General features: G+C 41.0%; 1 protein-coding gene across 1 annotated transcript in view; it reads right to left on the minus strand.

Annotated features, from left to right (window-relative positions):
• The window catches only part of LOC148083037 (NACHT, LRR and PYD domains-containing protein 3-like), a 32540-nt gene extending 22578 nt beyond the window's left edge, over nt 1-9962 (minus strand). The window contains exons 1-9 of the mRNA XM_087785687.1: nt 9863-9962; nt 6656-6734; nt 6348-6581; nt 5447-5620; nt 5235-5348; nt 4219-4297; nt 3698-3905; nt 1797-3555; nt 172-348 (exon numbers count right to left, since the gene is read on the minus strand). Of these exons, the coding sequence (XP_087641813.1) occupies nt 172-348; nt 1797-3555; nt 3698-3905; nt 4219-4297; nt 5235-5348; nt 5447-5620; nt 6348-6581; nt 6656-6734; nt 9863-9899 (2861 nt within the window). The 5' untranslated portion in view covers nt 9900-9962. The remainder of the gene's footprint in view (nt 1-171; nt 349-1796; nt 3556-3697; nt 3906-4218; nt 4298-5234; nt 5349-5446; nt 5621-6347; nt 6582-6655; nt 6735-9862) is intronic.
• Between the last annotated feature and the right edge of the window lie 3500 nt (nt 9963-13462).

Raw genomic sequence — 13462 nt, forward strand, 5'->3', positions numbered from 1 at the left:
CAGCACGACCCAGCAGAAGAACAAATCAAGTTCAAGTAGAACCTGCTGAAGACTGAGGTCACTTAGAATCATCTGCTTCATTGAAGAACTCACTGAAGACTCAACTTTGACTCTCTGGAGTCTCACCTCTGACTTTCACATGTTCTGAAGCTGAAGACATGATGTTCTGACCTGAGAGTCTCCAGGTGACAGTGTGGACTCTTCAGTCCAGCAGACAGCAGCTCCACTCCTGGATCCTGCAGGTCAAGGTTCTCACTCAGGTCCAGTTGAGTCAGACTAGAGGACGGAGAGCTGAGGACTGAGGACAGAAGTGAACAACTTCTCTCTGACAGGAAACAGCAGCTCAGCCTGTGAAAGAGACGAGTGTCGTCAACAAGAGGATTGATTTGTGTTTATATGAGAAACAAACACAAGAGAACATAAGGAAAAATAAGTCACAAAACAAACAACAAAGACAAATGAAAATAAAAGGTTGTTACATGTATATTGATCATAATAACACATCATTGATTCTTTTTCTATTCACTTACTTATCTCAGTGTTTTTGTGTGTTTTCTCTCAATTGTTGTGTTTAATTCTTTTCCAGAGTAAAAATATCTTCAATTTAATCAAGACACTGATTCAATCGTGAAGATTCACTTCAGTCAATTTATTCTATTTGTTTTTTTAAGCTTAAAGTCAATATGAACAGGTTTACAAAGTTATTATTCATAACTGTGTCAGGTGTGAGTGTGAAGGTGTTGCAGGTAATACAAGCTCAAACAATGTGTGTGTGTTTGTCACTCACACTCCTGCACTCTCTCAACATTGTTGTCTTCATTTGAATGTTTACAGTTAGAAAATTCAAGGTGAATTCTCTCCATCTTTGGATCCAGTGGATCTATGTTGTGACACAGATGGAGTGTCAATCATCCTCCGTCACATTCACCTTCATTTCTTCTCCATGTTTGCTTCACATGAACTGAATTAGTTTCAACTTTTGAAACATTTGTCAAGTTTGGAGACTATTTTTGAAGTTGTTTCTGGACATCAATCAATATATGGATCAGTTTGATTCCATCTGGTTCAATGTTTGATAATAATCAGTGAAAATCTAATGTTTTCATACAAGTCATGAGTTCATTGAATCATCTGGTGTTTTTCATTTTAGCTTCAGACTAACTGTTGTCGTAACTTGTTTCTACTTTGAATATTCTTTGTATTATTGTGAAGTTTGCAGTGGATTTAAGTTCATGTTATTTATTTTCTTGTGAAACGTTTTTAGTTTTATTTTGAAAGTCCACTTCCTCTCTGTTTATCTCACAAGAGTTCAAAAGTCTAAGAAGAAGCTCCAGAGACATTCATTTGCATAAACTCAAGGACTTGAAGAAACATTAAACAAGACTTTTCTCTCTTTGCAGCCAACGAGGTGTTGTTTTGTTTGAATGTTAGTTTCTATTAACACTGTGTTAACTTTTCATTTTCTTCATCATTTATGTTCAGTTTTCACGCTGGATTTCGGGGTCAAGCCTAAAATAAACCCTGTCTGTGCCTGAGGGAGAAACATACAGTCGTTCATTCACTGTTTGTGTGTTTGTGTGTTTGTGTTCACGACACATGTTCAAGTGTTTGCTCATGAAATTCAAATGAGAAGTTGATGTTGTTTCAAAAAGTGACTTTAGAAAATGATGGATTTACAAAACAAAGTCAAAGAAAAACGAGGAAGAGAGAAAGGAAGTTGGAGTTTCTCAGCCTGAATGAAGAAGGAAATCAAACATTCATGGTTCATATCAGAGATGTTTCAATGATCCACTTACAGAACTTCATTTGAAGCTTGAACCACCGGCAGAAGCCTCTCAAGAACCTCCTCTGAGGTAGAGTATTTCTTCAGGTCAAACACTTTCAGATGTTCCTCTGAGGACAGTAAGATGAAGGCCAGGCTGGACCATTGAGCAGGAGACAGTTGATCTGTGAAGAGACGTCCTGATCTAAGCTGCTGTTGGACCTCCTCCACCAGAGAAGTGTCCTTCACTTCATTCAGACAGTGGAACAGGTTGATGATTCTCTCTGGAGACACATTCTCACTGATCTTCTTCTTGATGAGCTTTGCTGTGTCCTGATTGGTCCAGGAGCTACTTCCTGTCTGTGTCAACAAACCTGTCAGGAGACTCTGGCTGGTCTGCAGAGAAAGACCCAGAAGGAAGCGCAGGAACAAGTCCAGATGTCCATTTGGACTTTCTACAGCTTCATTGATTTCTTTCTGGTAGAACTTTTCTATGTCAACGATTCTTGACTGCAGGTTGACTTCGGAGTTGAAGAACATCTGGTGAACATGAAGAGCAGACAGAAACTCCTGAAGACTCAGGTGGATGAAGCAGAACATCTGGTCCTGGTACAGTCCTCTCTCCTCTCTGAAGATCTGAGTGAACACTCCTGAGTGAAGTGAAGCAGCTGTGATGTCGATGTCACTCTCTGTCAGGTCTGATTCATAGAAGACCAAGTTTCCTTTCTTCAGGTGCTCAAAAGCCAGTTTTCCCAGAGACTCCATCATCTTGCTGCTCTCAGGATCCCAAACTGTGTCTGTCCAAGCTGCTCCATGGTACTTCATCTTCTTGACTTTGGACAGAACCACCAGGAAGTAGATGAACATCTCAGTCAGGGTGTTGGGCAGCTGTCCTGTCTCTCCTCTCTTCAACATGTCCTCCAGAACTGTGGCAGTGATCCAGCAGAAGATCGGGATGTGACACATGATGTGGAGGCTTCGTGAGGTCTTGATGTGAGAGATGATGGTGCTGGTCTGCTCCTCATCACTGGACCTCTTCCTGAAGTACTCCTCCTTCTGGAGGTCAGTGAACCCTCTGACCTCTGTCACCATGTCCACACACTCAGGAGGGATCTGATTGGCTGCTGCAGGTCGTGTGGTGATCCAGAGCCGAGCTGAGGGAAGAAGATTCCCTCTGATGAGGTTTGTCAGGAGGACGTCTACTGAGGTGGACTCTGTAGCTGCTGTCAGGACCCGACTGTTGAGGAAGTCCAGAGGGAGTCGACACTCGTCCAGACCGTCAAAGATGAACAGAACCTGGACTTCTTCAAAGCTGCTGAGATCTTTGGTTTCAGGAAAGAAAAGATGAACAAGTTCCATCAAACTCAACTTCTTCTCTTTCAGCAGGTTCAGTTCTCTGAAGGTGAAAGGAAACATGAGCTGGAAGTTCTGGTGAGCTTTGCCTTCAGTCCAGTCCAGAGTGACCTTCTGTGTCAGGAGGGTCTTCCCAATGCCAGCCACGCCCTTCGTCAGCAGGCTCCTGATTGGTCGGTCTCTCTCAGGTGAGGCTTTAAAAAGGTCTTCTTGTCTGATGGTGGTTTCTGGTCTGGTCTGGTTCCTGGTGGCTGCTTCGATCTGTCGGACCTCGTGCTCCTGGTTGACCTGGTCTGTGCCCCCCTCAGTGATGTAGAGCTCCGTGTAGATCTGATTCAGAGGAGCAGAGTTTCCTGCTTTAGCGACCCCCTCAGACACACTGTGGAACTTCTTCTTCAGGCTCCTCTTCAGCCGTCGTCGACACTTTTCTGCACGACTTCCTGAAGAAGAGAAGTCCCATGAATCTCAATATTCTAGAAGCTGAAGATCAATCTTCTCAGCAGCTGCAGGAATTTCAATCTCAAATGTTCTAATAGATTCAAGTTTTCTTTTTCAACAGGTTAAAGGTTCAAATCCTCTTACTTCCCCACAGAAGACCAGCAAGCTCCTCCTGCTTCATGCTCCTCAGGAGGTTCATGATGAACATCAAGAAATCTTCTCTGCTGCTCCTCATCTGCTCCTCTTCACACTTCAACTCCTCCTCTTCCTCATCATCCAGGTGTTTCTGCTCACCTGGTCTGAGAAACTTCTTCACTCTCTCCAGTTCCTCCATGACCTTGTCCTCCAGCAGCTGAAACACAAACATGTGACTTGATCATGTGACCTACAGAGGTCACCAGAGGTATGTCTCATTCCAAGTCTAACCAGGACCTGTTGAGCAATACTTTCTTCAAGAGTAGGACCAGAGAGTCTGAGTCACATTCAAATCTCATCTTCTCTCTAAAACTAAACAAGAGTCTCAGCCACACCAGACCTTCTACTTCATGTATGAAGCTGACAGGTGGAGTTGTCCAGGATCAGAGCTTCATGAAGCAGCAGAAGCAGCTGACTGGTGAGTTAGCAGCTGTTGTAGTCAGCAGGTGAGGCTGAAGACTTGAACATACCTGAAGTGTGGAGTCCACATCTGTCTGATGCTGCTGGACACACTGGAGACTGAGAACATCCGAGACCTGCTGATCCTCTCTGTGAAGAACATCAGGCCGTCAATAAGTTCTGTCTACTTCTACAAGGACACCAATGATCTGAGCAAGACTCTGACTCTTCCATGTGCAGACCACCTAAGATAGAATCTTCCACATTCATGGAAAACCAAGTTTGAAATCACACTTCAGTCGTGATTTCATTTTCATGGCTGCAGTTTGTTGCTTCTTCTCTTGTGAGTCGACTTTCCTCCACGACTGTCTGCAGCACTTTTGACGAGCAGTTCGTGAAGCTCAATAAAAGAGAAGTTTTGAGCTGCATTGACTCATGAACATCTTCAGTTGAAGTCACCAAGAGTCACTAACTGCTGATAGAAACACACACAGCTGTGAGTGAAAGAATGATTGTTGAGGATCAACTAACAGTCTTTGACGACTCAAACATTCCCTCAATCATTGAATCAGTGACTCTTAAATCACTTGAAGTATCTTCTCTTATCAGTGACCTTCATCTGAGGCGCTCATATGATCCACGTGAAGGTTGCATCACAAGAAAAACACTCAAATCAAAGTTGACTTTTGATGAATATTTCATCACGTTTGTTGTGTGTCAAGTTTCACAAGACTTCAGTTGGAGAAGAAAAGTAGTTGCACTATTTAGAATTCTTCTTCTTGACTCAACAACTGAAGAGACTGTTGGTCGTCACATGATACAAACTTCTTCAACAACAGATGGAATGATCCAGTGAAATGAATTCACTGTATTTGACATCAAGTTGTGGATTTCTTCATGAGTCCAACAGCACCTGTCTGTCCCACAGCAGCTGTTATTGTCTCCATGACTGTTGCTCATGCTAACATGTCAACTGTGATGAAGTGCTGAACATCTGAGGGCTTCAGTCCAAGTAGAAAGAACCTCAGAGACCTTTGTACAGACCCAACATTACATCAGTGAGTCAAAGAGGGACAGAAAACCTCACCTGTCTTCTGAAGACTCTTGTCCACCTTTGAAATTATCAGGAGGTTCCATAGACCAGTCACTCTTCAGAGAATCACAGTTGAGTTCAGACTCTTCTTGTTTCTTCTGGTAGATCCTGAAAGACACAAAACTCTGATCAACACTTTAATCCATTCCTCTGTTGTTCACCATCTGACCACTAGATGTTCTAATGTTGCTCCTGTTGTCTCTCACCTCTGACGCTTCTGTTCACCTTTGAAGTCAATTCCTACTCCCATAGATCTGTCACTCTTCAGAGACACACAGCTGGGAGCAGGTCCAGGTCCAGGTCCAGGTCCAGGTCCAGGTCCAGGTCCAGGTCCAGGTCCAGGTCCAGGTCCAGGTCCAGCAGATGTACGTAGCTTTGATCTGAACACACACAAGTCGCAGTGAGAAAGTATTTCCAGTATTTGAAGGTGTGATGTGTTACGACCTCCACTGATCAGATTTAGCCTCTAACAGGAAGGGTCAGTTCCATGCACTGTAACTGGGAGTTAAGTTTGGTTCTTTTGTTTGTATATTTTAAACGTTAACTCATTGTTGTAAAATTGTAGTTGTTTGCTTGGCCTGCGTTCTCTTGAGCAGCCTTTTCCTTTTGTTGCCTCTTTGACGGCTGTGAGCCAGTATTTAAGTTGATTATTACAAAGTGTGGAAGTGAAGAGTGTTTTTCCCAATTTGTATTTTCTATTGGGTTTTGTATTATATTTTGGGAACAGACAGACAGACAGACAGACAGACAGACAGACAGACAGACAGACAGACAGACAGACAGACAGACAGACAGACAGACAGACAGACAGACAGACAGACAGACAGACAGGTCGTAACATAAATGGGAGTTCATCCAGGACAATAGTAAAAGTAATTCCTAAAAGAAGAAATTTAATGGTTTGGTTAAATTGTGTGATTTTATCCTAGTTGTGATTTTATTGTGCAGCGACCTTGAGTCTCCTGAAAGGTGGTTTCATATAAGATTTATTATTATTATTATTATTATTTTTATTCTTCCTCTCATGTGTAAAGATATACTGTATAGTTTTCTCTGCATATTTAAATAACTACTAGATGTTCTCTTGTTGCTCCTGTTGTCTCTCACCTCTGACGCTTCTGTTCACCTTTGAAGTTAATAAATCTTCCCATAGATCTGTCACTCTTCAGAGACACACAGCTGGGAGCAGGTCCAGGTCCAGGTCCAGGTCCAGGTCCAGGTCCAGGTCCAGGTCCAGGTCCAGGTCCAGGTCCAGGTCCAGGTCCAGGTCCAGGTCCAGGTCCAGGTCCAGGTCCAGGTCCAGGTCCAGGTCCAGGTCCAGCAGATGTACGTTGCTTTGATCTGAACACACACAAGTTTTAGTGAGAAAATGATTCCAGTATTTGAAGGTCTGACAGGAGAAGTGATCTTCTCACCTCTGAGCTCTGGTCTGACCGTCATGGTCTTCACTCCGACCTTTTTTAGATGGTGGATCTTCCTCCTCTGTGTCCACACCTGCACACAAACACAACAGCATCATCACTCGTCATCATTGTGTTGTTGATACTATAATAAAACCTCATCAGTACAAACAACATGTTGTTGCTCAACCACACATTCATGTGTTCACTCTCTGATACTGACTGATGTAACAACTTGTTCAGTAACAAGCCTGAGAGGATCATTAAATCTTATTATCTCCTCACTGGCTTGTCGGATCACAATATGACTCTTGTTGCAAAGAAGTTGACAAAAAAACAGGTTTACTTACCAGCAAGAGATAATTAAACATTCCTATGGAATAAGGAAACGGGACATGAATGCATTTAAGGAAGAAATAAGCCAAACTGATTGGAGTGATGTTCTACTCACAGATGATATAGAGGCCTCTTGTGGATCATTGTTAGATGCCATAAATAGAATTAAAGAAAAATACACCAAAACGTTCAGAAATGGACACCCCAAGGTCAACCTGCCTTGGTTCAATGACAACTTGTGAAAACAGCACTAAATCAATTAATGATGGACGAGTTTTTAGTAGTCTTCGTAACAAAGTGAATGAACCAAAGAAGGCAAAGACCAACTTTTTTATGGACATTATTAAAGAACGAAAGGGAAATAAACTTATATTGAGGAACGTTAATGAATTCACAAAGAGAGAGCTGGACATGAATTGAAAATACATGGACATTTAACCAGTGATTGTAATGAAATTACCTCTGCATTTAATATTTAGTTTATTGAGTCAGTGCAGAATCCATCACATACATTTGGTGCAAGAATTAAAGACATAGCAGCAGCAAATTATACCAAACCCGTTTTTAAGATAACTGAAGTACTATGCTAAGCTGTGCAGTGTCCCTGTTAAATAAAGGAAAAAATCAAATGTATTAACATTGATTCATTTATTCACCTCACTCTTGATTCATGTATTCACTTCACTATTGTATCATGTACTCCCCTCACTCTTGAGTCATTTATTCACCTCACTCGATTCATGTATTCACTTCACTCTTGATTCATTTATTCACCTCACTCTTGATTCATTTACTCACCTCACTCTTTATTCATTTATTCACCTCACTCTCATATCATTTATTCTCCTCACTCTTGATTCATTTATTCACTTCACTCTTGATTCATTTTTTCCACTTCACTCTCGTTTCATGTATTCACCTCACTCTTGATTCATTTATTCACTTCACTATTGTATCATGTATTCCCTTCACTCTTGAGTCATTTATTCACCTCACTCGATTCATGTATTCACTTCACTCTTGATTCATTTATTCACCTCACTCTTGATTAATTTACTCATCGCACTCTTGATTCATTTATTCACCTCACTCTCATATCATGTATTCTCCTCACTCTTGATTAATTTATTCAACTCACTCTCGTTTCATGTATTCACCTCACTCTTGATTCATTTATTTACCTCACTCTTGATTCATTTATTCACCTCACTCTCGTATCATGTATTCACCTCACTCTTGATTCATGTATTCACCTCACTCTTGATTCATGTTTTCACCTCACTCTTGATTCATTTATTCTCCTCACTCTTGATTCCTTTATTTACCTCACTCTTGATTCATTTATTCACCTCACTCTTGATTCATTTATTCACCTCACTCTTGATTCATTTATTCACCTCACTCTCGTTTCATGTATTCACCTCACTCTTGATTCATTTATTTACCTCACTCTTGATTCATTTATTCACCTCACTCTCGTATCATGTATTCACCTCACTCTTGATTCATGTATTCACCTCACTCTTGATTCATGTTTTCACCTCACTCTTGATTCATTTATTCACCTCACTCTTGATTCATTTATTCACCTCACTCTTGATTCATTTATTCACCTCACTCTTGATTCATTTATTCACCTCACTCTTGATTCATTTATTCACCTTACTCTTCATTCATGTATTCACCTCACTCTTGATTCATTTGTTCACCTCACTCTTCATTCATGTATTCACCTCACTCTTGATTCGATTATTCACCTCATTCTTAATTTATGTATTCACCTCAATCTTTATTCATGTATTCACCTCACTCTTGATTGTTTAATTCACCTCACTCTTGATTCATGTATTCACCTTACTCTTGATTAATTTATTCACCTCACTCTTGATTCATGTATTCACCTCACTCTTGATTCATGTATTCACCTCACTCTTGATTCATTTATTCACCTCACTCTTGATTCATTTATTCACCTCACTGTTGTATCATGTATTCACAATACTCTCGATTCATTTATTTACCTCACTCCTGATAATTGTATTCACCTCACTCTCGATTCTTTTATTCACCTCACTTTCGTTTCATGTATTCACCTCACTCGTGATTCGTTTATTCACCTCACTCTTGATTCATGTATTCACCTCACTCTTGATTAATTTATTCACTTCACTCTTGATTACTTTATTCACTTCACTCTTGATCTTGGTGAACACATGAAATGACAGTGAGGTGAATAAACGTATTCACCTCACTGTCATTTCATGTGTTCACCTCATTCTTGATTAATCTATTTACCGCAGTCTTGATCCATGTATTCACCTCATTCTTGATTAATCTATTCACCTTAGTCTTGATCCATGTATTCACCTCAGTCTTGATTCATGTGTTCACCTCACTCTTGATTAATTTATTCACCTCACTCTTGCTTTATATATTCACCTCACTCTTGCTTCATGTATTCACCTCACTCTTGATTCATGTATTCACCTCACTCTTGATTTAGGTATTCACCTCACAAACTCAGTCTCGATTCATTTTTTTTTCCTTAGTCTTGATCCATGTATTCACCTCACTCTTGATCAATGTATTCACCTCACTCTTTATTCATTTATTCACCTCAGTCTTGATTCATGTATTCACCTCACTCTTGATCAATGTATTCACCTCAATCTTTTTTCATTTATTCACCTCAGTCTTAATTAATTTATTGACCTCACAAACTCACTCTTGGTTAATCTATACATCTAACTGTTTATTAATTTATTCCCCTCACTCTAGATTCATCTCACTCTTGATTCATTTATTCACCTCACAAACTCACTCTTGACTCATGCATTCACACTCTGACTGGGGAACATCATGAACAGCATGAAAAAAGTCACTGACCTGTGAGCAGCTCTCTGCTCTGAAGACTTGTGTCCATGTTTGTAGGTGAAACTTCCAGGTGAGCTGAGCTGCTTCTGATCCAGACTCAGGGAAACACTGATGAACCGTCAGTGAGGAGGTGTGTCTGTCAGAGACATCAGTGCAACATACTGTGTTGTTGACTCACACTTTTATAACATAGTTCAACAACACAACATGTGCCACGAGGATAAAGACGTTTGACAAGTTCAATCACAATGTTGATCTAGAAGAAGGAATGCAGTCTTGTTCACCTGTCGCTGCCACACCTGTTGCTGCCACACCTGTCGCAAACACAGCTTTATCTCTTTCACTTGTTTATTATCCAGTTTCATCTAGTTTTGTTCTTTTCATCCAAACAAGTCTTGGTTCTGATCCAAATGCTGCACATGTCCTCCAGGTGTCTTCAGCTTCACACACTTGACAGAAGCTTCCAAGACAGTGATGGACAAACACATCAGCACTTCTGAAGCATCATTGACATGTGATTATTTTCACAACAAACTCGTCGTTGTGTTCGTGGAATACTCTTGGCCACCAGGTGGTAGTATATAACCATTATACGTTGACTGAGTTGGTAGTCGGCCATCTTGTTCGTGTTTATGACGGTGGTTGGACATTAATCCCGTAGTTGTAACGGCTCAGGAATAACGGCCCCTTTCCAAGTTTGGCGAGCCAAGTTTAGGGGTCAATCACCGTATCAATCGACGAGCCTGTCGGACTGGGAGGTGGAGCCAACTCCCAAGACCCGGTCCAGGGGGCAAAAATATCCACCATTGCGGACACCGGGGCACAGTCAGACCTCTGGTCTCTGGAGGAGATCCTGGCTTATGGGTTCTCGCACAATGACCTCCACTTGGAAGGTCGATCATAACCTGGTCCACCTTCAGTCATAGTACACTCCTCTGGTGCAGAGACAGACTGTGACCACTAGGACAATCAGAAAGTGGACCAGCTGTGGAGGACGCCATCAGAGACTGTTTTGACACCACAGACTGGGATGTGCTGCTGAAGTCACAAGAGGACATCAAGGGTCAGAAACACTATATAACGGATTATATATTTAGATTTCTGCTCAGACGTTGTCGCCCCTGCTGAGACTGTCCGCTGTTACCCTAATAATAAATTAATTTTACGCCGTTGGTAACAAAGGAGGTCAAGGATGTCCTTAACAGAGAGAAGGTTTCAGGAGCAGGGACAGAGACGCCATGAGGTCAGCAAAGCAGGAGGTGAAGCCATGCTGGGGAAAGTACCAACCCTGTAGAAGACTTCCTGTATAGTTCCAGTCCTGAAAAAGATCCGGCCGAGCGAGCTGAATGATTACAGACCAGTGGCGCTGATGAAGACACTGGAGCGGCTGGTCCTCAAACATCTCAGGCCACATGTCCAGCACGCACAAGCCCCCTGGTGTAGAAGATGCCATACTTCACCTCCTGCATCGGACCTACTCTCACATGGATTAAGGATCTGGCTCAGTGAGGATCCTGATCCTGGACTTTTCTAGTGCCTTTAACACCACCCAGCCCACTCTGCTGCAGGACAAACTGACACAGATGCATGTGGACCCTGGTCTGGTCACCTGGATCTCAGACTATCTCACTGATGGACTGCAGTATGTCAGGCTGGAGGACATCACTTCTGACACAGTGGTGTGCATTACAGGAGCACCTCAGGGGACAGTACTGGCCCCTCTTCTTCACCATCTACACTTCAGACTTCTGCTACAACTCAGAGCCGAGTCTTGTCCAGAAGTATGCTGATGACACTGACATTGTTGGATGCATCAGGGACAACAGCAAAGACGAGTACAGGAGTCTGATACATGACTTTGTGGACTGGAGTGAGAGGAACCCCTTGCAGCTGAACACCTCAAAGTCCAAGGAGCTGGACTTTGGGAGGTCCAGGACAAAGCCATGTCCAGTGTCAATGAAAGGCGACAAGTTGTACCTCGGTGTGTTGCTGGACAGTAAACTCACACAGACCATGTGTATAAGAAAGTTCAGAGTAGACTGTACTTTCTGAGGCAGTGTTTTGTGCTGAGGTGTGTTGGGTTGGGAACAGGAGTGTCAACAGGTTGGACAGGTTGATCAGGAGGGCTCTGTGGTTGAAGCTGGACTCACTGGTGACAGTTCCAGATCTCTGGAAAAACTACTGTCCATCATGTTCTATTTCTAGTTTTACTACTAATTCTACTTGTACTTCTACTACTCATTCTATTACTCCTTTTACTATTTATACTACTTATACTTTTACTACTAATTCTACTACTGCTTCTACTACTTCTACTACCGTTCTAGTACTTATACTTATACTACTAATTCTACTTGTAATTATTTTACTACTAATTATACTACTGCTTTTACTAGTAATACTTACACTAATTTAACTAAAATAATAAATAAATAATATAATACAATAATTTAAAATTAAATAAAGAGATGTTTGGAAATGTCTATCAATGGTACAAGAACCACAAAGGATGGGACGATCTTGGATGAGTTGGATGACATTCGACCTACAACAACCTTGGCCTTGATGGACAAACAGCGACGGTTTCCCAACAATGACCAAAGGGGGATTTGTATGTAAGTAAGTTAGTAAGTAATATTTGTATCGCGCCTTTCCTTCTTGTTTGATTTTGCTTCCACTAAAAAACCAAAGTAAATTATAATAATTATAATATTATCCATGTAATTTTAATAGTTTCCTTTGGACTAAGACTCAAAGGTGGTGCTCCATTATTCCAGGTATATTCTTAAAATATTACATTGTAATATTTGTAATAACCAGAGTGCTGGTCGTTCTGATCAAATTTAACCCTATACTTACTACACTTCAATACTATCAATACTATCAATACTACACAGTTCTCGCTCAAGTTATTTCTAGAATTAACCTGACAGTTTTCCAGTAAAAAACATACCACTTGAAACAACATCGAGAGAAAATGAAGATTCTGGGAAGTCGAAGACAAAGACTAAAAGAGAGGAAGTAAGTCAGTAGAGATACAGGTCTACCATCAGGGGAGAGCAGTCGAATATCAACCAGTGAGACGTCTCCCTGAAGGTCAGAGGTCACAGACAGCGAGAGGAGAAGACAACTTCACTACACAAACGGTCGATCAATGTCTTGTTTGAGACTTTGGTATCGATCATGTCGGATCATTGAGCCATAACATTATGACCACCTGTTCAATGTTTCAGAAGCTTTTTTCCATTTCAACTTTTTTTAAATAATTTTAAAGCAAACTATTGAAGAGTAAATGATGTAACCTGGTCAACAGTCTGAGTGACTCACGTCAACATGATGAAGTTGAAATGATGTTTGTTTTAAGTCCTGAAGCATCTCTGAGATCTTGCTTCAATGAAATAAATAAATGTTTCCAGGCGGAAATGTATTTCTATTCATTCACATTTCAACAAAACACCTTTTTTTCTAAACTTTTTCTTAAGTCAATTCTGTAAAGTAAGATGTTTTGAAAAAAACATATATATAAAATATTACAATTTTATTTTATTTTATCTTATTTATCTTAATAAATGCTGTGGCTAATTAGATTAGATAGACTAAAAATAGATAGAA

This window comes from Callionymus lyra, chromosome 3, assembly GCF_982586985.1.
Source record: "Callionymus lyra chromosome 3, fCalLyr1.hap1.1, whole genome shotgun sequence".
Classification (NCBI taxonomy): domain Eukaryota; kingdom Metazoa; phylum Chordata; class Actinopteri; order Syngnathiformes; family Callionymidae; genus Callionymus; species Callionymus lyra.